Source organism: Pleurodeles waltl, chromosome 4_1 (genome assembly GCF_031143425.1).
Source record: "Pleurodeles waltl isolate 20211129_DDA chromosome 4_1, aPleWal1.hap1.20221129, whole genome shotgun sequence".
In the NCBI taxonomy this organism is placed as follows: Eukaryota; Metazoa; Chordata; class Amphibia; order Caudata; family Salamandridae; genus Pleurodeles; species Pleurodeles waltl.
In genome coordinates, this window is record NC_090442.1 from 436,173,735 (window position 1) to 436,200,940 (window position 27,206).

Consider the following 27,206-nt stretch of genomic DNA (forward strand, 5'->3'; position numbering starts at 1 on the left):
ATCTATTTTACAAACACAGGGAAAACTTCCACAATGCACGCAGGGGCATGAATTACGCCCCTGTTGTGACCTGGAAGTCCTGCCAATCATGTTCCCTCCTTCCCTACACCTACTGTGAGGCCATACTCGAAATTAACATTTGCTAACTCTCATAGCCACTTGGGGAATCATCTGTGAACGGCACGTTACCAGCACGGAATGTGGCTCACCTGTTCCTAAACATTGCAACCGTGATGAAGGTCCGTATATTTAATAATTCAGGCATGGATATCACTATATATAATCATACAGTGGCATTTTCATCTATCTTCTATGTGCTGTGATTTTGATTTTCATAGTATTTTTGTTTTAGAATTTAGTGTAAAAAGAATCCCAAATACTAGAACTGTACTATGTAAAGGGTATGCTATATATTTTTATATTTTTGTAGAAGTGGCAAATGTTTTGGGTCACTCTTGGACCTAAAATCTAGACTTGGTACATGTGCCCGAAGAATTTGTGCACATACACTTTTGATTTACCAAAGTGTCCTGTGACTTTAAATGAAAATTAATTATCCTTTTTTAAACCTTGGACATTTAAATGAGACCTGATTAGAAGGCCTCAGATACACTAGCTGTTGAATGTAAATACAAAACTGGGGGAACACAGCAAAAAGATGGATTTTGTCTAGAAATTTTAGACTCATTGTGACCTTAAATTCTTAATTGAAATATGCGTTGTTAATTGGAAACATACCTACCGCACACATTCACAATCAAACATCCAAGATTTGTATTTACCCATCATCACCATATGCCCACTTCACCCCCCTAGATCAACATCTACCTTAATACTGGCACATTTAAAGCCTGAGGGTTGCAAGATAGGAAACAACAGTGAATATATAACATTTTTACAACAGTCTGTAAACAAAAAGCAATACAGTTCACGGTGACTAGGGCTATATGGCAGTCCTTGGCATCGAGCTCGCAGGAGGTGTGGATGTAAGGTGGTGGGTAGAGCCTGTATGCAGACAGAAGAGAGCAAAAGACTTATGAAATGAACACAGCCACTATGGTTGCTTGCTACCCTTATCAAACTACCCTGCATATAATAAGATCCCGTGTGAAATGAGGGCAGCCACTATAGCTGATTGCTAGCCACATCAGACTATCCCACGTAAAGTAAGAGCCTTATGAGATGAAGGCATCCACTATGGCTGACTGCCAGCCTGCTCAGACTATCCGGCATATAGTAGCTTTGTGAAATGACAGAAGCAACTATAGCAGCCTATAATTCCATTCACCCTAACCTGCAGTTTGGGGGAGATAGAGCAGCCGAGAGAGCCTTTACAGAGACAGAAACTGTATTGAGTCTGTATCTTGTCTTTAGTTCAGAATCTGAATGTATTCCTAAATCAATGATGTTGGAAGCAAAGTAGACCACAGGAATTTGAGCACTGATTATGCCAAAGGTTCTGCTAGCACATTGCATTTTAATAGTATTACTTACATTCTTGGGATAGGGAACTGGTTGTTCTCTCCAGTTGTGTTGTTTCCTTCAATGTCCATGCCGTGTCCACTACCAAAACTGTTGGCAGACGATGTGGTGGAGACAGATGATTCAGTGGCCCTGTGGGCATTAGGTTTTGATGCTACGAGAGGATGTAAAACAATAATGTTATAAATACACGTGCGTTTGATATACATAATACATACAACGGACAGCACTTGTGATATTACTTAGTGGTACATCCACCAACACAACACATGATAACTACTTGTTTTATAGTACTGATGGTTTAATTTAGAGAGAGTGACTTTTTACACTCGACATACATGCGGAAGTTGCTGAGAAACAAACAGATTAATTCATTTCCCTTTGACCTCACAGGTCACCGGATTTGTCAATGGCACTCGAAGCATTAGCATAGGACATCAAAACTGTTTAATGATAAACTTAATTTTTTATTTAATTTATTTCTGTATTTCTGTACATTGTGAACGGGGCCCAAGGCCAACAGGGTGGATTAAAAGCTCAAAGTTAGTTATAGATATATATAAGATCATATACAAGCATAGTAAATGGTAGGTTTCTCACAAAACAATGATGACAGTAAAACAAATACCCATAAGGGGAGGAAAGGCCAGACCTTTGGAAGAGCTGGAGCATTCAACAGAGAGAAACAAGTAATTAATTAAAGGGGATAGAAGACTTAAGGTTAGCATTGAGAGGGTTCGGAGAGTACTTTCTTTTTGAGGGGTACAGCTTTACTGAAAATGTCATAGATCATAGAAGAGAAAATCATGGACACAATTCATCCTCCTGAAGTTACAGTTGTAGTTCAAACTGAAAATATGATTTACATAGGTTCAGAAAACATAAATATACTGAGGGCCTGATGTATAAGCCATTTTGCAATAGCAAACTCTGTGATTCGTAAAATATGAAGGCAAAATGGCTCTTTATAGGTAATAAGTCCATTTTGCATGTCAGAAAAACATTTTCAACTCGCAAAATGAGTTTTGCAATCCATCCCAAATTTAAATTAGGTGGGCACCTGAAAGGGGCACCCCATCTAGTTGCTAGTTGCAGTCGTATGTATAAATCATTTGCTACTGCATTTGCCAGCACAAACTAGTGCAAAAAGAACAGATGATGGACAGAATGCTGAACAATACAAACATTCACCCCAGTCACAGATCTGGGTTTAATCCATTGCTTTTTTGCTAACCACACCACCCCAGTTTGGACCCAGCAATATGCAAATGAGTCTTCACCCTGCTCCCCATGGGAACAGTCCAGCCTGAACTGCCAGGCCAGATCCTCCCTGGACCAAAAACAAGGATCCGCAGACCAGTTTCAGGGAATTACCCCATATCACTGCACTGACTTGCATATGGATGGTTCCAAACTGGGGTGGCATGATGAGCACAAAAAATGGATTAAACCCAAATCTGTGACTGGAGGTAATTGTTTGCATTGTTCAGCATTCCGTCCATCATCTGTTCTTTTTGTTTTTGGCACAAACTAGTGAACAGTTACCAACACCTCATAAGACATAGTCAATGATTACCAAAGGAGCAGAAGGCTTTTTGAGTGCTTTATTAAGCCTTAGGGTACAACAGTCTTCTTCTGATGTACACAGGAATGCTTTGTATATTGGTAGAAACCATAACTTTTCATTAACTAATCTTTTCATATGGATGTACACAGTCAGCGCCTGATGTACTAAAAGACTGGTTGCAAATTGCACATTGATGCTTTGTGACTGGTCTTTTATTTTGAGATGCAAGATGTGCACTCATAGGCCACAAAGACACCTGCCTAATTAAGATTTATACTATGTGCAACCCCCTGTGACTGGTTAACAATGCAGCCACAGTGGTCTACAAGAAAAAGCATACAACCATCCCTGTGTTTGTATTCCCAAATGGGAACGTTTTTAAGCAGCCTGTGTTCTTTAAAGGAACCGGTGCTGCTTTTATTAAAAATAAATAAAAAAAAGAACTTTTCCCATTTGAGAATTAGTGCACCAGGCCCTAGGTGTGAGAGGCCCACTGCGATTTGAATAGCTCTGTCTTTTAATATCCAACGATGGGCTGGGGAACATTTATTGCTTACATTAGGGCTAATAGCACACTTTTTACCCCACTGATAAACATATAAGTAGTGTGCTGAGTATAACAGCCTATTCAGGTGTAAGTGAGGCTGGGCCAAGCCTCTCCCTCCCATCTTGCTAACGATGGCTCATCCAGTCACACTTAACCTTCCATTGTGTGTGGCTGTCTAGGAGGAGTACACAAAGCCCAACTGCCAACTACACCCAGTAATGTGACCAGAGACAGACTGCAGGCACCAAGGGGCATATTTATACTCTGTTCGCGCCGGATTTGCGTAGTTTTTTGGGACGCAAATCTGACGCAAAACTAACTCCATATTTATACTTTGGCGTTAGACCCGTCTAGCGCCAAAGATCTTGGAGTTTGCGTCATTTTTTTGCGTGGACACCTTCCTTGCGTTAATGATATGCAAGGTAGGCGTTCCCGTCTAAAAAATGACTCCGAGGCATGTGCGCCGTATTTACACTCCCGGGCGTCATGACGCCCGGGAGTGGGCGGGTCAAAAAAAATGACGTCCAGCCGCTTTAGCGTCATTTTTTAACGCCTGGTCAGGGCAGGCGTTAAGGGACCTGTGGGCTCGGAAGGAGCCCAGAGGTGCCCTCCCATGCCCCCAGGGACACCCCCTGCCACCCTTGCCCACCCCAGGAGGACGCCCAAGGATGGAGGGACCCATCCCAGGGAATTTAAGGTAAGTTCAGGTAAGTATTTTTTTCTTTTTTTTTGTTGTGGCATAGGGGGGCCTGATTTGTGCCCCCCTACATGCCACTATGCCCAATGGCCATGCCCAGGGGACATAAGTCCCCTGGGCATGGCCATTGGGCAAGGGGGCATGACTCCTGTCTTTGCTAAGACAGGAGTCATTTCAATGGGGGTTGGGAGTAAAAAAAAAATGGCGCTAATCGGGTTGAGGCAAAGATTTTGCCTCAGCCTGACTTGCCCCATTTTTTGGCGCCCAAGCTCAATTTTCCCCTACGCCGGCGCTGCCTGGTGTAAGTCATTTTTTTTGACGCACACCAGGCAGCTCCGCTGGCTAACGTCATTCCATAAATAAGGCGCCCGCATGGCGCTTTGGAATGGCGTTAGCCGGCGTTAAATTTTTTGATGCACAACTGCGTTGGCGCAGTTGTGCGCCAAAAAGTATAAATACGGCCCCAAATGCCTAAGGGAAGAAAATGACAACTTTCCAAAAGTGTCCTTTTCAGAATTTTAATTTAAAACCCAACTTCCCTATATGTTAGGATTCTGAATTAGGATTCCAGAGACATCAAACATGCACCAGTGATCTCTTCCCATTTCAAAATTTGGTTCATCGTGAACTCACCATGTAGGCTGAGGCCAGATTCCTCATGGCATGCAAGACCCACCACAGTCAGGCATGGTGTTCTTCCACTGAAGCAGTGTATAAAAGTATATCATCACTAACTTTGATTACTCGAGGAGCACAGCCAACACTTCCTGTATCACATTTTGAAAATCTTCAGCTCCAATTGAAATGCTAAAACGTAACCTCTTGTATTGTCAGACACTGACAGCACTCATAAAGGTGGTTACTACTGGTTGCGATTCCAGATCTAGCATTAGCTGGTGGTAGCTAGACCAGAGGTACATTATTGAAAACCTCATTGCCCTACTGCATTCACTAAATAGATCCTTCACCGTGGTGGTGCCTTCTCTCTCCCATTTAATTGCATTTGCAGAGCTGTTTGTGTTTCCTGGTGACCACAATGGGGGATACTCATGGGATTGGGCCAGACAGTTTTCCAATGATGTCTGCCTCTTCTAATTTCTGCAGTTCCATCTCCACCCAGGGCCTTGGATAGTTTGCTATTCATTGATGCCACAACATCACCAGATGTACCAGCTTATTGATGTGCAGCCTGACTGCCTTCCAGTGGAGACATCCAATGCCCTTGAAGATGTCTTGGAACACCTCCACGATCTCCTCTAATTCAGTGGTGTGGAATCCTAGCACAAGGTGAACAAGTCCCCATTCCTTAGCTGCATGGCAGCTGAGCAGCATGCTATGCTCCTCGTTTGTCTGTGACTCCATGTGCTAAACTGATCTCAAACATGCTGGCCATGGGCAAGAGTTTTGTCCACCTGTAGGCAACTTTTCTGACTTTTGCAGCCGTAGTGATGGTCTACCAGGCAGCGCCTTGTACACCTTCCCCGACATTACATTATTCTACGCACCTGTATCAGTTCAGTGACCACTGTTCCTGACTTTGTTCCCACAAGTATTTAGCACTTGGGTAGGGACAAATTGGTAGCACATGGTTGCCCAATTGTGATTACTGAGTGGACCATGTACTCTGCGACATCATCGTCCATATCTCTGTTACTCTCTTTGACCTTCTGGATGGTGTTGTGTGGGATTGGGTTGATTAGGTGCTTATGGTTGAGAGGCAGACCTTTGTGAAGTGATTATATTTGCAGAAGGAGGCCCATTACTTCCCTTTTGCTGGGTAGTCAGTATCAGCAGCACATTTAAGGGCTTGATTTTGGCTTGGGTTTGTCTGGGGCCCTAGGCCCACTCACCAAATTCACTTGTTCAGTACTTATTGTCTTCAGGAGCGCTACTTTCTTGTGTGATGCATGAGCCCTAGATAACTCCTTGAACTGCCCTAAAGTGATAATGTCTTGCTGTGGGTTTCCTGTTTCTTGCAGTATGCGACTTGTCGGTTTAGAAGATGCACACCCTGTTATGATTCTGTCGTCCCATCTCTAGGGGCTCGGTAAAGGGACTGTCTGTAGCCTGGGAATCACCTTGAACACTCATCTAGAGTCCCTTTCTGACTCCTGTATGTTTCCCTTTTCTCTATGGTATGCTTTTGTAGAATTACTTTTGCTTCCTGGGACTGCAAATCCCATAATGCACAGCCTGGTAGTCAGGAAAGCCTGGATTCTGCTATGCATTGTTTTCTATGTGAGAAGTCCAGTTGCTCCTTTTTACTGGATTCTCTCCTCCAGGATTTGCGAGTGTCTGAAACTACACACACCTGAGACCTACCCTGTGCAGCCCAGTCATGTGATTCCACCTGGGGTTTGCTGCAGCCTGGAACTGCTTATAAGCAGCCATTTCCTCAAGAATCTCGTTGTGCATTGGAGTTCAAATCCTTTGTGTTCCAGACCCTTTATCGGATGGTGTTCCAGTCTCTTTATCGGATGGTGTTCCAGTCTTGTTCCTGTTCTGTTTCAGCCTGAACCTGCTTTCTGTTTCTCAGCCCTGTTCCTGCTTGTTCCAGCCAGATTCTGCTCCCTGTTTCTTAGCTTTGTTCCTGTTTGTTTCAGCCAGAGCCTGCTCCCTGTTTCTCTGCCCTGTTCCTGCCTGGTTTCTGCCTGAACCTGCTCTGTTTCCCAGCCTAGTTCCTGCTTGTTCCAGCTCCCTGTATTCCATTCCTGTTTTTGCTTGATCCAGCCATAGCCTGCTCTCTGTTTCCCTTTCCTGTTCCTGCTTGTTCCAACCAGAGCTCGTGCTCTGTTTTCCAGTCCTATTCCTGCCTTTGCTTCAGCCTGAGCCTGTTCCCAGTTCCTGCCTCTGCCTCCTAGTTTGTTCCTTCTGTTTCCGTTTCCTCTTGGGTATTTGTGTCTGGTAAGTGTACTATCAGTCTTCACCTGTGTAGAAGTGTTTTCCTTTGTACTGGGGTTGGCTCCTGGTTTCCAGGAGGCACTTCCAGCCTGATCCTTTGTCTAGTGTTATACATAGTCTTTAGTGCCTAACTGTGACAGTGTGCTGTTGCTGTTTTTTCAGGAATTGCCACTGTGTTTCCAGCCGGACCCACAAGGGCTTGTCTTGTGTATGTAAGTACAATTCTTGTTTGTGCACTAAGGGTCCACAGACAGAATCACTTCTGCTGACTCCTTTCTATGGGGCTTGTGGGGTGACTATCTGTAAGAGCAATCTGCACAGAGGCATTGACATTCCCTGTTGCTGTGGGAAGTTCTGAGCCCTACCCTGTGTACAACCTTAGTGGTATCCCCAGTGTGTTTGTCCATTAGTAATCCGTTTCCTGTTGACACTAAGGTTGCTCTGCTTTTACTTTCCTGTTTCCTGTGCCTGTCCATAGCTATCCTTTACCGTGTATGCCTTTAGCCGCTCTTCTGCCCCAGTACACTACCTCTTTGGGATATTCTGTGACCTCCAGTGGTGCCCGTACCAGAGTCCTGATCAGACCCGCCCAAAACCGTGACACACCCTTGGATAAACTGTGATCTTATTTCTTCTTGTTCATTGACAAACGGACATCTGCTCGCACATTCCTTTAATCGGGTGCAGAACTTGTCCAACAACTTTTCTGGTTCTTAATTGGTCTGGCAGAAAATAAACCACTTGTAGTCAGAGTTCCCCATTGGCTCACAATACATGTGAGCACTGTAACAATTGTGGCTTATGTATTCTGCGCCACCTCTGTGAGTGTCCTGGAAAATGTATATGTCTGCCCCTGTAATGTATAGCAACAAAACTCTCTTGAATCCCTCTTCCACTTGGGTCGCATTAAAGTATAAATGAAGCTACTCCACCCAATTTCCACTTGGGGGACTGAGCAGAAGAGGGCACTTGCAGAATGAAAGGCTCAATGGCAGGGATGTTTGCCATTTCAGTGTTGCTGGTGGACCTCAATTTCACCCATCTACATTGTCAGATTGTGAAACAGGTCATAGCCCTAAAAGGGTCCTGCCAGACATACCCAAACGCACAACACTCGTCTTTGCTGGTGAATACCTTCTGCCTATTCAGGCCAACTGTACCACGTGTTCCCTTCTCCTCTGTAAACACGGCACGCAGTGACTCACAGAACCTGAATAGCCCTTGTCTCCCTGGCTGGGTATGGTAGCTTCACACGTCACCGCGTACGTGCTGTCCCAGGTGGTGGCGTAATGCCCCTTGCTCTGCGAAATACAGAGCTGAGCTTGCCTGCTGCTGGATACAGCACACCCATCTTCCACTGACGTGCATGAGCTCCTCTCGTCACCAGTGAGTGACCGCAAGTGCAGGAGGCAGTCTTGCACATGTTCCAGGAGCGACCACTGCATATAGCACAAGACGAAGGTATTCAGCGGCTGCCATAGGCAGCAAGAGCACCACCCTCCAGCAGCAAAATCCACTAGAACTGCTGTGGTTCTGGTCATCTATATCTGTAAATAGGATGTTCATTGTTATGTCACAGGGATATCACGAGGGCATAGATTTTACACATGGCCAACAGCTGTCTTTATTTGTACTTTAATGCTGGGGGATCAATTATTCCATTGGTCATGGCAAGGCCAGGTGACCTTGTTGTTCCAGTGCCATGAATGAGTTTTGTAGGTTGCTGGATGTGGTTGAGGTACTTTATGGTGGAGGTACTTTAAGTGGCATAAGTAGTTTTTTTTAAATTAGTATCTGGCAAATCTATGGCTTATGGAAAAGGGCTAAACCACAACCTCCTGGTCAGCGTCTGTTTGCCCTCCTCTCCGCAGCTCCATCTGTTTGCTGCTGCCTCTGCTGCGAGCGAACTGAGAGCCTGTCTGACTCTAAGTTCGATGCCCACCTCCACCCGCAGGCTCACACCTGTCTCTCATCCATGGTGGCCTAGTGGCCGTCTGCATGTAAGTATCTTGCTGTCTTCCTTTACTTCTGCTTATGCTGCTGCTATTTACTTCTGCTTGTTTTTCTGTCATTTTTATTTCATTTTTTTTCTTTTCTTTCGTTCCTATCTTTCTCTCTTCTTTCACTCTCCCTGTGTTTTCCCACACCGCTGCTGCCCCTGCAGCCCTGCCCCCCTCCCTCCTTGCAAAGAGCTTTCCAGCCCTCCCGCCTCCCAGCTGACCGGACCACCCTGCCTCCTCCCCTTCTTAATGGCAGTCACTGCACACTGTGAGGGTGACTCCTCTGACCTCCGGGTCAGCGTCTGTTTGCTCTCCTCTGTGCAGCTCCACCTGCTTGCTGCTGCTCCTGCCTTTGCTGCGAGCGAACTGAAAGCCAGCCGACTCTCAGTTCGAGGCACACCTTCACCTCTGACCTCCTGGTCAGCGTCTGTTTACCCTCCTCTGTGCAGCTCCACCTGTTTGCTGCTGCCTCTGCTGTGAGCGAACTGAGAGCCTGCCTGACTCAGTTCGAGGCCCACCTCCACCCGCAGCCTTCTACCGATGGATCTCCGAATGCACCAACAACCTAGCACCTCTCTGTCAGACCTCAGCGAAACACCACTGCAAGAAGGCCAGCTGGTTCTCCCCTGCACTCCAGGAATCCAGGCGCACCTGCAGACGGCTAGAGAAAAGATGGAGGAACAGCAAGTCCCAGAAGACTTGGAGGCTTTCAAAGCATACCACCATATCCCACCATTACCTCATCAGAGTCACCAGGGAAGCCAACTTACAGGACTGCATCAGCGTCACCACTCACAACACAGCTCTTCGCCGTGGTCAAAGAGTGTGCCAACCCCCAACCAGAAACAGCAAGCAACCCTTGATCTGAAGACCTTTGCAACAGACTAGTCAACTTTTTCCACTGGAAAATCAAAGACAGCTTCGGATCCCAAGACCCTCCGAGGCCACCAACAACACTCCCAGATCCATCTCATCAAACCACCGCAGACCCTACACTGCTGAATCACCCTCACCACAGACGAGACCCGCACCATCATGAGCAGCATCCGCTCCGGAGCCCCTACCCCTGTCCTCACCAAACATTCAACAACACCAACTCATCCGTTGCACCCGAGCTCTGACACACCCTCAACTGTTCCATAGAGACAGCCACTTTCCCAGAGGTCTGGAGGCATTCCGGGATCCGCACACTCTTGAAGAAACCCACGGCTAACACCCTGGACTTCAAGAATTACCACCCCTTCTCTCTACTGCCTTTCCCAGTCAAGGTCAACAAAAAGGCCATCAACGCTCAGCTCTTTAAGCACATCGAGGACAACAACATCCTGGACACCTCCAAGTCAGGCTTCAAGAGCAATCACAGCATGGAGACTGCTCTTTTTGCCGCCACAGATGACATCCGCACTCTCCTCGACCGCAGCCATACAGCAGTCCTCATCCTACTGGACCTATCGCCGCCACCTCACCCTCAGCTACAGGCTCCACGCAGCCGGCATCTGTTGAAAATCCCTACAATGGATACGCTCCTTCCTGTCTGGCTGAACACAGAGAGAAAGACTCCCACCTTACCTGTCAGAACCTACAGAAATCAGCTGCAGAGTTCCACAGGGCTCCTCCCTGAGCCAGACACTCTTCAATGTCTACATGGCCCGCTCACATGAACATCGTCACCTATGCCGACAATACACAGCTGAGCATCTCACTGACGGAAAACCCCACTACTACCAAGAGGAATTTCCACATGGGGATGGAGGCTGTCGCTGCCTGGATGAAGGACAGCTGCCTCAAGTTCAACTCTGACCGAGATCCTCACCCTGGGACCATCCACATCGGCCTGGCACGATTCCTGGTGTCCATTGACCCTCAGCACAACTCCCCTCCCCACCCCAACAAACTACGCACACAACCTCAGCATCATCCTGGACTCATAGCTCACCATGACACACCATGCCAACTCAGTCACATCCTCCTGTTTTCACACATTCCAACTCCTCCAGAAGATCTACAAATGGATCCCAAAGGACTGGCCCAATACCGTAACCGATACCCTGGTTACCAGCAGACTTGACTATGGCAACGCCCTCTACGCTGGTTCTACCCAGAAGAACATCAAGAAATTACAGCACATCCAAAACAACTCTCCCAGACTCATCCTGGACATTCCCCGCCACAAACATATCTCCAATCACCTAAGAGACCTCCACTAGCTCCCTATTGGGAAGAGAATTAACTTCAAGCTCCTCGTCTAAGGACCTCCACAACCTAGGGCCTGCCTACCTCAACCACCACATCACTGTCTACTTCCCCAACAGACCTCTCCGCTCAATAAGTACTAGCCACCATACCCTGCATACCGACAAAGTCGGCTAGTGGGAGACCCGAACTCGCTACCCAAATTCAAGAAGGACCTTAAAACCTGGCTCTTCGACTGAAGCTCAGAGGACACACCCCCTTTGCTCCTTAAGACCCTTACGGGTGAGTAGCTGCACTTTATAAACCCTGATTTGATCAACAGAAGGATTCTCACATGAGCACTCAGAGAAGGAATTCTAAATTGAATGTAATTAGATAGATGTAGTGTTGTCACAGGAACAGGAAATGAAAGGATTTACATGAATATGAAGTTAGCAATCACATGCCTGAGGTGCTGAGTTAACAGGCACCACAATACACCACAATACAGAAAGCAGAGAGTCTAAGGGAGTCATTATGGCCTACAGGGTCCTCCCTGGACTGGAAACAAGCATCCTCGGACCAAATTGGGGTGGCTTGCTGAGGAAAATAATTGATGGATTAAACCCAGATCTGTGACTGATGGTGAATGTTTGATTGGTTCTGCATTCTGTCCATCATTTGTGTTTGTTTGCTTTTGTCGCCATAAGTGCGCCGGCTATGCCCAGACGTGGGTCCCAGGCTCACTATGCCACTGGATTCAAGCAAGCCTGGCTGATGAAGGCTGATACCCTGAAACTGGTCCTAGGATGCTTCTTTCCAGTCCAGGGAGGACCTGGCTTGGCAGTTCGGGCTGGACTGTTCCTGTGGGGAACAGGGTCAAGACTGATTTCCATTTGGCAGGGTCCCAACTGGAATGGCATGGGTAGCAAACAAACAATGGATTTAGGCCTAGATCTCTGTACTGGGGGTGAATGTTTGGCATTGTTCAGCATTCTGTCCATCACTTGTTCTTTTTGCATTTATCGCCCCAATTGGGAAGAGTATGCCCAGACGTGAGTCCCTTGCTCCCCATGCCACTGGAGACAAGCTAGCCTGGCTGATGAAGGGTGGTACTGTGATGCTTGTTTTCAGTCCAGGGAGGACCTGGCTTGGCAGTTCGAGCTGGACTGTTCCAATGGGGAACAGGGTCAAGACTGATTTGCATATGGCTGGGTCCAAACTGGAATGGCATGGGTAGCAAAAAACGAAAGATTTAGGCCCTGATCTCTGTACTGGGGGTGGATGTTTGACAATGTTCAGCATTCCGTCCATCACTTCTTTTTTTAATTAACAGACAGCACTAGAGTGTGGCAACCTCTGGAGCCTCAACCGGGGAAAATTCTGTACAGTTTGTGAAGGGTACTACCCTTGCCAAAAACCGTCTTTCTTCGCAGGTACACTCAAACCATTTCTATCCTGCCTCTCCAACTGCTGCTTGAAGAATTTCTGCTAAAGTGTGACCTATTGTGCTGCCCATGTTCCAATTACTACCTGAGGCGGCCCTACTGGCGATACAATGTACCAACCCTGCGCTATGACCAAACTGAAAGCCAGATTCAATTAAAAAATAAGGTTCTACATTGCTTATGCACATTTTAGGGAGTTAGCTCTGTATATACTATATCAAAATGAGATATAGCGTGCACAGAGTCCAGGGGTTTCCTAGTGGTTTAACAGAGGCTAAAGCAGATAAACATAATGCTCTCTTTTGTGGTAGTGCGGTCAAGCCTTTAGGCTTATCAGAGGGTAGTGCAAAGCATTTGTTGTACACACACATGCAATAAATGAAGCACACACTCAATGATTAACTCCAGTCCATTTGTTTTTATATAGCAAAAATATATTTTATTTCTATAACCACAAAATTCAAGTTGCAGGTAATTACATTTGCAAGTAAGTATCCAACAGATGTATCAATACCACTTTGTTTCAAATTGGCAAATTACATGGTTTTTGAATAAATAGCAATAAACTTTTAAAAGTTGACAGTGCAATTTTCAGAAACAGTTCTGGGGGGGAGAAAAGTTAGCACAGTTTCAAGGTAAGTACAAGACTTACAGTTTCAGTCTCCAGGGGTTAGGATGTCCACAGGTTGGGGTTCAAGTTAACCCCAAACACCCACCACCAGCAACATGGGGCCGGCTGGGTGCAGAGGTCAAAGTTGAGGTTGGTTTAACATGGGCTACTATAGAGACTGGGGGCACTCGGAATCAGCCCTGCTTGTAGGTAAGTACCCGCGTTTTTGGAGGGCAGACCTGGTGGGTTTAGAGGAGCACTGGGGGTGCCACAGGTCAGCACCAAACACACACCTTCAGTGGCCCAGGGGCTTCCGGGTGCAGGGTGCAAACACAGAGTAGGGTTCCCACTAATTTCCTATAGGGGGACCCCAGGGGTCAGAAAGATGCTGCAGGTGAAGTCCAGGGGGGTCGGTTCCGGGAAACCAAAGGCTGGACAGGGAGGGGGTAGCCTGCTGGATGTTGCTGCACCAAAGGTCGGATTCCCCAGGGCCATGGGGCTGCTGGTGAGGGGTACCTTTTGGCATCTGGAATCTTCGTCTGGTTCTGTCACATTGAGGGGGGGGTCCTCCGGATTCAGGCTGCAGGCATCGTCGTGTTGGACAGGAGGAATCAACCCAGGGTGGGCACTTGCTCAGAATCGCCTGGGGACCAGCTCTAGTCAGCTGGGCCACTTGGACTCGGGCTCTGAAATCAGGTGCAGAGTGGACAGGACTCACAGATCCGGGGTGACTCTTGAGTCCTTGGATGGTGTTTCTTCTTGGACACACGCTGCTGTCCACTGGAGTTCTTGGTTCTCTGGGGTGCAGGCAGTCCTCTTGAGGCTTTTCAGAGGTCTCTGGTCCTGCAGAATACATTGCCTTCTTTTAGCAGGGCTATAGAAGCTGGGGCCAAGTCAGTTTGTGTCTTCGTTCTTCTCTGCTGGGGGTCAGCTTAGCAGCCTTTCTTCTTTCTTCTTGTGAGGTCACCATGAATCTGATGAGCTAGGTTCTGGGGAGCACTTAAATCCTGGATTTAGGGGTGTTACAGGGGTCAGAGGGCAGTAGTCAGTGGCTACTGTCCATGAGGGTGGCTACACTCTTCCTGTGTCCACTCCCTTTGGGGAGGGAGGAAACAGACCTAACCCTGTTGGTTCCTGTCCTCCAAACTAAGATGGATGATTTTGCAAGGAGGGGGTCACCTCAGCTGTGGACACCTTAGGGGTGGTCCCAGGTGGTCACTCCTACTTGTTTTCCCCAATTTTCCCACAGGACTTGCTGTCAAAAGTGTGGCTTTGTCCAGGGGCTGGGCATCTCCACTAGCTGGAGTGCCCTGAGACACTGCAACAAGAGGGCTGAGCCTTTGAGGCTCACGCCAGGTGTTACAGTTCCTGCAGGGGGGAGGTGTGAAGTACTTCCACCCAGTGCAGGCTTTGTTTCTGGCCACAGAGGCACAAAGGCGCTCACCCCATGTGGTCAGAAACTCGTCTGGAAGTGGCAGGCTGGCCAACATACAGGGGATTAACTAAAAGGCCCTCTGGGTGTATTTGTCAATAAATCCAACACTGGCATCAGTCTGGGTTTATTGTGCTGAAATGTTTGTTACCAAACTTCCCAGTAGTCAGTGAAGCCATTATGGAGCTGTAGAGTTCGTAATGACAAACTCCCAGCCCATATACTCAAATTGGCCACATTGCACTTACAATGTCTAAGAATGGACGTATACACTGTAGGGGCATATTGCCTTTACAGCTACGCCCTCATCCTGTGGTATAGTGAACCCTGCCTAAGGGCTGTAAGGCCTGCTAGAGGGGTGACTTACCTATGCCACAGGCAGTGGTTTGTGGGCATGGCACCCTGAGAGGGGCGCCATGTCGTCTTTGACTTTTTCTCCCCACCAACACACACAAGCTTTAATTGCAGTGTGCTTGTGCTTGGTGAGGGGTCCCCCAGGGTGGTTTAATACATGCTGCAGCTCTTAGAGGACCTTCCCTGGCCACAGGGCCCTTGGTATCATGGGTAACTTTTACAAGGGACTTAACTGTGTGCCAGGGATGTGCCAATTGTGGGAACAATGGCACAGTTTTTGGGAAAGAACACTGGTGCTGGGGACTGGTTAGCAGGATCCCAGCACACTCTCAATCAAGTTGGCATCAATAAATGACAAACAAATGGGGGTAACCATGGCAACAAGGGCACTTTCCTACACAACCCGCTCCCAAATGAAAGAGGATGAGACTAACCTTTCCTAAGAGAGTCTTCATTGTCTAAGTGGAAGAACCTTGAAAGGCCATATGCATTGGCATGGGGAGTCCCAGGTCGGTGTTCTACTGAAAAGCTAATTTCCTGTAGGAGGATGGACCACCTCAAAAGTTTAGGGTTCTCACCTTTCATTTGCATCAGCCATCTGAGAGGTATGTGGTTAGTTTAAACAATGTACCAAACAAGTAGGGTCTCAGCTTTTTTGGGGACCAAACCACAGCAAAGGTCTCCCTCTCAATGGCACTCCAACACTGGTCCCTGGGGAGTAACATCCTGCTAATGAAAGCAACCGGCTGGTCATGACCATCATGATTGGTATGGGATAGGATTGTTCCTATCCCATGTTCAGAGGCATCTGTCTGCACAAAGAGCTGCTTAGAATAATCAGGAGCTTTGAGAACTTGTGCTGAGCACATTGCCTCCTTCAAGGTTTCAAAGGCCTTTTGCCAGTCAAGATTCCAGTTTACTTTTCTGGGCATTTTCTTTGAGGCGAGTTCTATGAAGAGAGTCACAATGGATCCATACCCCTTCACAAACCTCCTATATTACCCAAACAAGCCAAGGCATGCCCTGACCTTAGTCTGGGTTTTTGGAGTTTTGCAGTCCAGAATTGTCTTGGGCTGTAAGGGTTGCACTTGGCCTCTACCTACAAAGTGGCCCAAGAATACAACAGTGCCCTGCCCTATATGGCATGTTGATGCCTTGACAGTGAGGTCTGCTGATTGCAAGGTCTGCAAAACCTTCCCCAGATGGATCAGGTGATCCAGCCAAGAGGAGCTAAAGACAGCAATATTATCTAGATATGCTGCACTAAAGGACTCCAAGCCAGCAAGGACTTGATTCACCAACCTTTGGAAGGTGGCAGGGGCATTTTTTAAACTAAAGGGCATAACAGTAAACTGATAATGCCCATCAGGTGTGGAGAATGCAGTCTTCTCTTATCTTCCAGGTGCCATCCTAATTTGCCAGTACTCTGCAGTTAAGTCAAAGGTACTAAGGAATTTGGCTGCATCTAACTTGTCAATCAGCTCATCTGCTCTTGGTCTAGGGTGAGCATCTGTCTTGCTTACAGAGTTGAGGCCCCTACAGTCCATGCAGTACCTCATTTCTCTCTTGCCATCTTGTGAATGAGGTTTGTGGACTAAGACCACCGGGCTAGCCCAGGGACTATCAGAGGGCTCAATAACCCCTAAATCGAGCATCTTGTGGACTTCCACTTTGAAGCTCTCTTTGACTTGGTCAGACTGACTAAAGAATTTTGTTTTAACAGGTAAACTGTCTCCTGTGTCCACATCATGGGTACACAGGTGGGTCTGTCTAGGCGTCAAAGAGAAGAGCCCAGCAAACTGCTATAGGACTTGCCGGCAGTCAGCTTGCTGTTGGGCAGTGAGGGTGCCTGAATAGACAACTCCATCAACTGACCCATCTTTAGGGTCATTTGAGAGGAGGTCAGGGAGAGGCTCACTCTCTGCTTCCTGCTCCTTGTCAGTAACCATCAGCATGGTTACATCTCCCCTGTCACAACAGAGCTTTAGGCAGTTTACATGGATCACCCTTTGGGTGTCCTGCTGGTGCCCAGGTATACCAACTAGGTGACCTCACTCTTTTTCTCTAGGATAGGGTAAGGGACACTCCATCTGTCCTGAAGTGCCCTGGGAGTAACAGACTCTAGAACCCATAACTTCTGCCCTGGTTTGAATTCTACCAATGCAGTCTTTTGGTCATACCACTGCTTCTGGAGCTGTTGGCTGGCCTCAAGCTTTTTGGATGCCTTTTCCATGTACTCAGCCAACCTTGAGTGGAGGCCAAGCACATAGTCCACCACATCTTGTTTAGGCTCTTGGAGAGGTCTCTCCCAGTCTTCTTTTACAAGTGCAAATGGTCCCCTTACAGGGTGGCCAAACAGAAGTTCAAAAGGGGAAATCCCTAATCCCTTGTGAGGCAACTCTCTGTAAGCAAAAAGCAAGCATGGCAGGAGGTCATTCCATCTCCTCTTGAGTTTTTCAGGGAGCCCCATGATCATACCCTTCAATGTCTTATTGAATCTCTCAACAAGTTCATTGGTTTGTGGATTATATGGTGTGGTGAACTTATACGTCACCCCACACTGATTCCACATGTACTTTAGGTAAGCTGACATGAAGTTTGTACCTCTGTCAGCAACCACCTCCTTAGGAAACCCTACTCTGGTAAAAATACCAATCAGGGCCTTGGCTACTGCAGGAGCTGAAATAGGCTTAAGGGGAATTGCTTCAGGGTATCTGGTAGCATGATCTACTACTCCCAGTAAGTACTGACTCCCTGAGGCTGTGGGTGGCTCAGGTTGACCAACAATGTCCACACCAACCCTTTCAAAGGGAACCCCCACCACAGGTAGTGGAATGAGGGGGCCTTTGGGTAGCCACCTGCTTTACTACTGGCTTGGCAGGTAACACAGGAGTTACAAAACTCCTTCACCTTCTGGGGCACATTAGGTCAATAGAAGTGGCTGACAAGCCTACTCCACATTTTTATTTGTCCCAGGTACCCAGCTATGGGGATGTCATGGGCCACAGTTAGGATAAACTCCCTAAATCACTGAGAAACTACCACTTTCCTGGTTGCACCAGGTTTGGGGACTCTGGCTTCCGTGTAAAGGAGCCCATCTTCCCAATAGACCCTGTGGAAGCCACTGACCTCTCCACTTGCCTGTGCAGCTGCTTGCTGCCTCAGTCCTTCAAGAGTGGGACAAGCCTTTTAACCCTGGCACAGCTGCTCCATTAAGGGTCCCCCTGGGCCCAAGAGCTCTGCCTTGTAAGGATCCATCTACATGGACTCAGTTCCCTCAGTGGATAATACATCCTCCTGAGAAGAGAGGTCTTGTTTTGTGTGCTGCTCAGAAGCTGGTCCCCCAGTCTTCTTGCCTTTTCTCCTGGAAGGTTGGGCCATTATTCCAGGCTCCAACACTTCTTTTTCACCATGTGCTGTGCTCTATGCTCTGGTTTTCACACACACCAGTTCAGGGATTCCCAGCATAGCTGCAAAGGTTTTGAGTTCTACCTCTGCCCAAACTGAGGGCTCCAGATCAATCCCTAGCAAGCATTCCACTGGGATTGCAGAAAAGACCACTACCTGCTTTAGGCCAGTAACCTCTCCCCATTCTAAAGTCACCATAGCCATGAGATGGACTTTAGGAACATTGCCAGCATTGGTAACTGGATATGTTTGTCCAGCCAAATACTGTCCTGGGGAAACCAGTTTCGCTGTCACCATGGTGACACTGGTACCTCTATCCCTCAGGGCTTCTACCTTTGTCCCATTAATCAAGAGATGCTGCCTGTATTATTGCATGTTAGGGGGCCAAAGAGCAAGTGTGGCTACATCTACACCACTGTCAGAGACCAAAGTAGTTTCAGTGTGGACCCTGATTTGCTCTGGGCACACTGTTGATTCCACCTGGAGACTGGCTATACCAGTACTAACTGGAGCAGTGCTAGGGAGATTCTTTTTGGGACAGGTCTAGTCTCCAGTTTGGTGTCCATGCTGTTTACTGTTGTGACACCAGGCCTTTTTGGGATCAAAGGTTTTTATCCTTGTACCCTTGTGAGGACTGTGAAGAGGCTTGGGGCCCACCCTCCTGTGCAGGTTTTTGGGGTTCTTGTGAAGGCTCTGTTTTTGTCCTTAGGTGTCTCACCAACCTTCCCTTGGGAGGCATAATGACCCCTTTCTTCTGGTAACCCCCAGTGGAAGTCTTAGTCACCCATGTCTTGACCCAATGGTCTGCCTTCTTTCCCAATTCCTGGGGACAAATTGGACCTAGGTCTACCAGATATTGATGCAACTTGTCATTGAAGCAGTAACTTAAAAGATTGTCTTTCATAAACAAATTACAAAACCCATCATAGTCATGCACTCCACTGCCAGTTATCCAACCATCTAGTGTTTTCACTAAGTAGTCTACAAAATCAAACCAGGACTGGCTCAAGGTTTTATGAGCCCCCCTAAACCTAATGTTCAGGGGGGCTCACAGTGATGAATCCAAAACCCACAGTGGTGAATCCAAAACCCTCAATCAGGGTAGGCTTTTTGTTGTCATAGGATTCAGCATCTGTACCAGTGAGTGTGAGGAGTCTATCCCTAAACTTACTAGTAAACAGTTCCCAAGGGAGAGCTCCCCGATGAGATCTGTTTAGTTTTCTGGTTGCACAAGCTCTCTCAAAGCTGTGAACAATTTGTGGTGATATCATCATCTTCTTCATATTTAGAGACAATCCCTTTGGGGATTTTTAGGACATCAGAATTAAGTTGCTGTCACCATTAATGGGTGCTAAGCCCAGTTCTGCTCTCTCCCTCTCTATTGCTAGGAGCTGTTGCACCAAAGCTGATCGTTTGCCCGCCCTTGCTAAAAGGAGGTCCTCATCATTGCAGCTGCCCTCAATGTTCCCAGAGGAACTGGACTCCCCCTATGGAAGATCCAGATCCTGTGATCACTATCCTTGGAGAGGAGAGAGGGGCCTTGGGCCCCTGATCTCCCTAGTTAGGTGAGGAGAGGGAGTTCATCCTCCTCATCTCTAACATCTTCTCTATCTAAGGAGGGGGGTCTTCCTCCTCAGCAGGGTGGTCCCTTGTATATTCTGCCAAGAGCTCCTGGAGCTTGACCTTGGTAGGGTTGCATCCTGTTTTAATTGTTTTCAGTCTGCTGAGGGTCTTTACCTCTCGCATTCCTAGATGGAGGTAAGGGGTGAAGTTGAGCTCCACAAACATTTAATCTGAGCTGCTCATTATGTTACTAAAGTTGGGGATTCGTTTTAGGAACTAAAAACTATTTCTAGTTACTAACCTCCAACTTAAAATAACTTTTAAATCTAAAAAGAAATGCTAAAGGGGACTTAACCAAGGCCCTAGCAGGACTTTTAAAAATTTGCCAAATTCAAAAATCAGTTTTTAAAGGCAATTTTGGAATTTAGTTGTGTGATCAGGTATTGGCTGAATAGTCCAGCAAATGCAAAGCAGTAGACCCCACCGATGATCCACCAATGTAGGACACTGGCTCTGTATATACTATATCAACATGAGATTAAGGGCCATATGTACGAACACATTTTCCCATTGACACAGAATGGGAAAAACCCTTTGCTACATCTGGCCCTTAGTGTTCACAGAGTCCAGAGCTTCCCCAGAGGTTTAACAGAGGCTAAAACAGCTAAACCTAATGCACTCTTTTGTGGTAGTGTGGTCGAGCAGTTAGGCTTATCAGAGGGTAGTGCAAAGCATTTGTTGTACACACACAGGCAATAAATGAAGCACACGCTCAATGACTAAAGCCACTCCATTTGTTTTTATATAGCAAAAATATATTTTGTACTTTACTTCTAGAACCACAAGATTCAAGTTGCAGGTAAGTACATCTGCAAGTAAGTATTCAACAAATGTATCAATACCACTTTGCCTCAAATTGGCATGTTATATGTTTTTTTAATAAATAGCATTAATTTGTTTTAAAAGTTGACAGTGCAATTTTCAGAAACAGTTCTACAGGGAAAGAAAAGTTAGCACAGTTTCAAGGTAAGTACAAGATTTAAGGTTCCAGTCTCCGGGGGCTCAGGATGTCCACAGGTTGGGGTTCAAGTTAACCCAAAACACCCACCACCAGCAACAGGGGGCCGGACGGGTGCAGAGGTCAAAGCTGAGGTTGGTTTAACATGGGCTTCTATGGAGACTGGGGGCACTCGGAATCAGGCCTGCTTGCAGGTAAGTATGCAAGTTTTCAGAGGGCAGACCTGGGGGGTTTAGAGGAGCACCAGGGGGGCCCACAGGTCAGCACCAAACACACACCCATAGTGGCGCAGGGGGGGCCAGTTGCAGGGTGCAAACACAACGTCAGGCTCCCAATGCTTTCCTATAGGGGGACCCCAGGGGTCACAAAGATGATGCAGGTGAAGTCCAGGGGGTCGGCTCTGGGAAGTCAAAGGCTGGATAAGAAAGGGGGGTACCTGCTGGACATCCTTGCACCAAAGGTCGGGTTCCCCAAGGCCAGGGGGCTGTGAGTGCAGGGTTATATTTTTGCATTGGGAATCTTCTTCAGGTTCTGTTGCCGTCGGGGGGCCTCCGGATTTAGGCTGCAGGTGTTGTCGTGTTGGACAGGAGGGGGTCAACCCAGGGTGGGCACGTGCTCAGAATTGCCTGGGGAACAGCTTCAGTCAGTTAGGCCACCTGGACACGGGCCATGGGCATTGGGTGCAGAGTGGACAGGACTCACGGATCCAGGGAGACTCTGGAGTCCTTGGATGGCGTTTTATCTTGGACAGGGCCGCTGTCCACAGGAGTTCTTGGCCCTCTGGGGTGCAGGCAGTCCTTGTGAGGCTTTTCAGAGGTCTCAGGTCTTGCAGGACGCCTTGCCTTCTTTTAGCATTGCTTTAGAAGCCGGAGACAGGCTGGTAGGGTTGGGGCCAAGTCAGTTTTTGCCTTCAGCCTTCTCTGCTGGGTTTCAGCTTAGTAGCCCTTCTTCTTTCTTCTTGTAAGGTCGCCAGGAATCCGATGAGCTAGGTTCAGGGGAGCCCTTAAATCCTCTGACAGGGGTCAGAGGGCAGTAGCCAATGACTACTGCCCCTGAGGGTAAATACACCCTTACTGTGTCCACTTCTTTTGGGGAGGGGGACACAGACCTAACCCTATTGGTCCCTGTACTCCAAACTAAGATGGAGGATTTTGCAAGGAGGGCGTCACCTCAGCTCTGGACACCCTAGGGGTGGACCCAGCTGAGGTGGTCACTGCTCCTTATTTTCCCACAGGACTTGCCGCCAAAAGTGTGGCTTTGTCCAGGGGGTGGTATCTCCACTAGCTGGAGTGACCTGGGGCACTGTAACAAGAGGCCTTAGCCTTTGAGGCTCACTGCCAGGTGTTACAGTTCCTGCACCTCCACCCAGTGCAGGCTTTGTTTCTGGCCACAGAGACAACAAAGGCTCTCACCCCATGTGGTCAGAAACTCATCTGGAAGAGGCAGGCTGGCACAGACTAGTCAATCCTGCACTAGCAGTTTGGCCAACCTACAGGGGGCATCTCTAAGATGCTCTCTGGGTGCATTTTCCGATAAATCTAACACTGGCATCAGTGTGGGTCTGTTGTGCTGAGACGTTTGATACCAACCTTCCTAGTATTCAGTGAAGGCATTATGGAGCTGTGGAGTTCGTAATGACAAACTCCCAGCCCATATACTCAATATGGCCACACTGCACTTACAATGTTTGAGAATAGACTTAGACTCTGTAGGGGAATATTGTTTATGCAGCTATGCCCTCACCTGTGGTATAGTGCACCCTGCCTGAGGGCCGTAAGGCCTGCTAGAGGGGTGACTTACCTATGCCAGAGGCAGTGGTTTGTGGGCATGGCACCCTGAGAGGGGTGCCATGTCGACGTTGACTTTTTCACCCCACCAGCACACACAGGCTGTAATGGCAGTGTGCATGTGCTTGGTGAGGGGTCCCCCCGGGTGGTATAATACATGCTGCAGCCCTTGGTACAAGGACTTAACTGTGTGCCAGGGATGTGCCAATTGTGGGAACAATGGTACCGTTTTTGGGAAAGAACACTGTGCTGGGGCCTGGTTAGCAGGATCCCTGCACAGTCTCGGTCAAGTTGGCATCAATATCAGGCAAAAAGTAGGGGGGGTAAACCATGCTAACAAGGGCACTTTCTTACACACATCTTTGTGGGATCTGAGTAGTAACTGTGCATTACAGAATATTATTTAAGTGCAGAGAGTTTCTGGCTAGGCAATACAGTGAAAAGGGATCACGTTGATTGCACTATCAACTTTTCTAATGCTCATCAGGTTGCCATGATATCGCATAGGCTAGCAAAGTGCCCTAAAGGTAACTGTACCGTTAGAGCAGTACCACTGAGTTTTTTCTTTAAGCCCAACTTCCTGGTTCAAGTTGTGTATGATCCTGCAGTCCTTCCAGCGAGTAGATTCCAGACTGTGCTTGTTGACATACTCACCCAAATTTGCTTCTCAGCCAAAGCTGATGCTGACTGGGGAACACCGAAGGTGAGCAACAGCCAAACGAGGAACATACGTCAAGGTCTCCGGGGCCACGAGATAAAACTGTGAAGGTCAATAGTAGAAGAAGGCACCTTCCAAATTCGGGCTGGATCGGCAGGGGGAGGAGAATTGGTTGGCCTAGGAATGGAAGGTAATAATCTTTCTCAGGCCCTGGCTTGCCCTGCCCATCTCTAGACAATTACGGTCCTATGAAGGAACAGGGCTTGTACTCAGAAAGTTGGTCAATCTACTTCTATTCTCATAAAGGACACCACTATTTTAGTCTGGAATGTTGCAGGGATTGTCCAGAAGCTGACAGATCCAAACTGGACAAGCATAATGGGTGATTACAATATAATTTGTCTACAGGAAACCTAAACGTGTGAAAGTGTACATCTGAATGGGTTATTTGCTCTAACAACACCAGCTTTGCCTGTTGCTCATGGGCATAACAGAGGTGGTTTACTGACTCTGATTTGTACATCCATGCCCTGTTAGATAATAGATAGGCATCTTGATTCACCCCATTTCCAGATTGTGTGTCTAAACTTTGGATTGCTCCCTTTTATAGCATTGATAAACATATCATAATAATTTTATATGTGGGGATGTGACAATTGTGGATTAGTTGGACACTGCACTAACTAAAGGAATAGGTATAGGTAGATTAAGGAGCGATTACTATATTATTTTGGGGGGGAAGGTTTAAGTGTAGAAGGTGCCCAGCCTATTATAACTCCGTGTGTGGCTAATGGGATAGTGCTCATGGCGACCGCCCCGCATTTTTAGCATAATACATTTGGTGATTTGCTAAATAAATTACTGGTTAGATATAATCTTATACTTACAGCTCACTTGTTGAAGAATCCAGCCAGCTGGCAAGTATTGTTCACGGGAGAGGTAAGGGCAGCTTGATTATATTGCAGTTTCACTAGAGATGAGAGGGGAAGTCTGTCATTTTTTGATTGACCCCAGTGATAAAAGTGACCATAATCCCTTAGTGCTCCAGCTATGTCTGGGGCTGTTAGCCCCAAATCACACTCACTCTAAGCCATTACTAGAATATCCAAAAAACAGAGGTATTAGGTGTAAGTGGGCAGATGTGGACCTGGGGAATTGCATGTAGTTTTGTGAGGTGCTGCAGTAATGTCCTCACATGTTTGGACACCAATGCAACACCAGGGGACATACTGGAGGCTTATTTAGCTCTTTGTAGGTACCACTGAACCTTTACTAGATACTAATGAGCATCACACTGTAAAGATCCACAAGTGGTTCAAAAGCCCACAGATTGTTATTAAAGACTCTGAAGAAATCCCCTATAGTTTTGGAGGAAGTGCTGTGCTGTAGACGGTTGTATAAGGCTGTCCTCAGTGAAAGGAAAGACACAGTAAGAAGGGAAGCATGGAAAGAGCTATAGAAAGCCAGTCTGTCCAAAAATACAATTACATTCTGGAAGGCAGTAATGCACTGTACTTAAGTAACAGCCATAATACCAACATGGACATTCCCATCCAGTCCTCTAGATGGGTAATCTATCTTAAAAAGGCATTTGAAGCACCAACCTTGGAAACCCAGGATAGGGAAGACAAAGACATCATTGCTGCCTTTGAGGAAAGTGAACCATGGTTAGTAACCATAGATGAGGTAGAACATGCTGTAATGAGATGTCCTAATTACAAATCATCAAGCCCAATAGACCTTTTTGAGAACAACATGGATCTGTGGGGACCAGTCTTGGTAACTGCTCTGAATAGCACAATGGCATGTGGTCCCTGAGGTCATGGTCAAAAGCCATAATAGCACCAATATTCAAGAAGGGCGACAGGGAGGCCCCCAAATGCTAACACCTAATTTCAATTCTAGACTCCACAGCAAAGGTGTTGGGCAGGATACTCCTGGATCATCAGACACTTGGGCAACCGAGGAGAGCATTCTATCCCCCTTGCAATCTGGATTTAGATATGGTTTAGTTACTATAGAGTAGTGCCTGAATCTCTCTCTCTTGTATAATAAGTATGTACAGAATAAGGGTGGTTGCCTGTACCTTGCATTCATGGACCTCAGCGCAGCTTTCAATAATGTTGACAGAGGGAGACTCTGTTTGAAGCTGCTGACTTTGGGAGTGGAGGCAAGGTTAGTGCAAATCTTTGCCAATTGCATCAGGAGGTTATTGGTGCATTAGGTATGGACCAAATGGTGAATATACTACTCGAATTATCATCAGTAAGGGAGTTCGGAAAGGCTCTGTCTTTGCCCCATTTTTGTTCAGCCTATATATTAATGACCTGGACCACAACCTATTGAAGATAGTGGCTGACCCCCCAAGGGTGGGGTTAAGAGGTCTACCCATACTCGTGTATTCAGACGATTGTGTACTAATGTCCAAAATGGGTATTGGCATGCAAAGGCTGCTAGATATCCATGGAGTTTATGGATTCACTAGGGCTGCAAACCAGTAAGTCAAAATCATGTACTCTGGTATGTAGCAGACCTAAAGGGTATGAGAAGATCTTTTCCGATAAAGAACACTAAATTACAGACAGTAAGCACCTTCAAGTATCTTGTGCTCCCATTTGACTACAAATGTTAACTTGGGAGCATCTTTTTAAAGTTAAACGCACCTAACGATCAAAATATAGTGTATATCTTTAAGACCACTAAGAAGCTGGGGTCATCTCCTTTGGGTGTCTACAAGACTAGATGGAATGTGGCAGCCACCTATGGAGTAGGCCTATGGGGATGGCAGAACCTGGTATTGTTGTAATCTGCTGAAAATATTTTTCACCGTAAGTTATTAAGCTTACTGGGATGTGTACCTGACATCATTTGTGAGGAAGAATTAGGGAGCAGATATCTACGTAACACTGTTAAGCTAGCGCCAATCATGCTATGGCTGTCTACCGGGTATCGCCCGCAGCTGCACTGAATATAGCAGTGATTAAGAACTGCTTGGCCCCTTATAAAGCCTGTAATATTCATCGGCTACAGTAAAGATCAACTGACTAAAATAGGCCAACAAGCGCTTTTTGATAGGCTGCAGAATATAACAAGATGGATGAAATTGCCTATCAAAAAAGCACTCCTGGACCATATAAGAAGGGAGAGCGATCAGGGGGAGTATGAAAACAGGGCAGTGGGAATGCATGCTGTTTTGGTGCTCACTAGTGATATAGAAACTTATTCACTTACCATTCATAGTGAACAGCATTTTTATTTGGTAAGGTTTCGTCTCAACAGGGCGCATTGCCTGGTTTCATATCCAGCATCCGCCCAAAACAATAATGATCTGGCAGTATGACCATGTGAATCATACACATCTCAATCACAAGTGCACTTCTTCTTTGTGGCCTTTATAGTGCACCAAGAAAATGTATACTCAGGCCATTGCTTAAGACTTTGCATTTTACACAATGTAGGCTAGCACTGTTGTATCTGTAACTACTGCAAATAGCGTTAGTTTATTGCAGAGCTTTTAGATATATCACAGACTGTGTTAAGCTTCGCAGAATTATGGGCAAAT

At 46.9% G+C, this 27,206-nt stretch overlaps 1 protein-coding gene across 8 annotated transcripts in view; it reads right to left on the reverse strand.

The window, feature by feature from the left end:
• PCLO (piccolo presynaptic cytomatrix protein) overlaps positions 1 to 27,206 on the reverse strand; it is a 1,309,308-nt gene that overhangs the window by 161,352 nt on the left and 1,120,750 nt on the right. For all 8 annotated transcript variants that reach the window (XM_069228704.1, XM_069228705.1, XM_069228700.1 and 5 more), the window contains one exon: positions 1,495 to 1,636. In XM_069228704.1, coding sequence (XP_069084805.1) covers positions 1,495 to 1,636 — 142 coding nt within the window. The remainder of the gene's footprint in view (positions 1 to 1,494; positions 1,637 to 27,206) is intronic.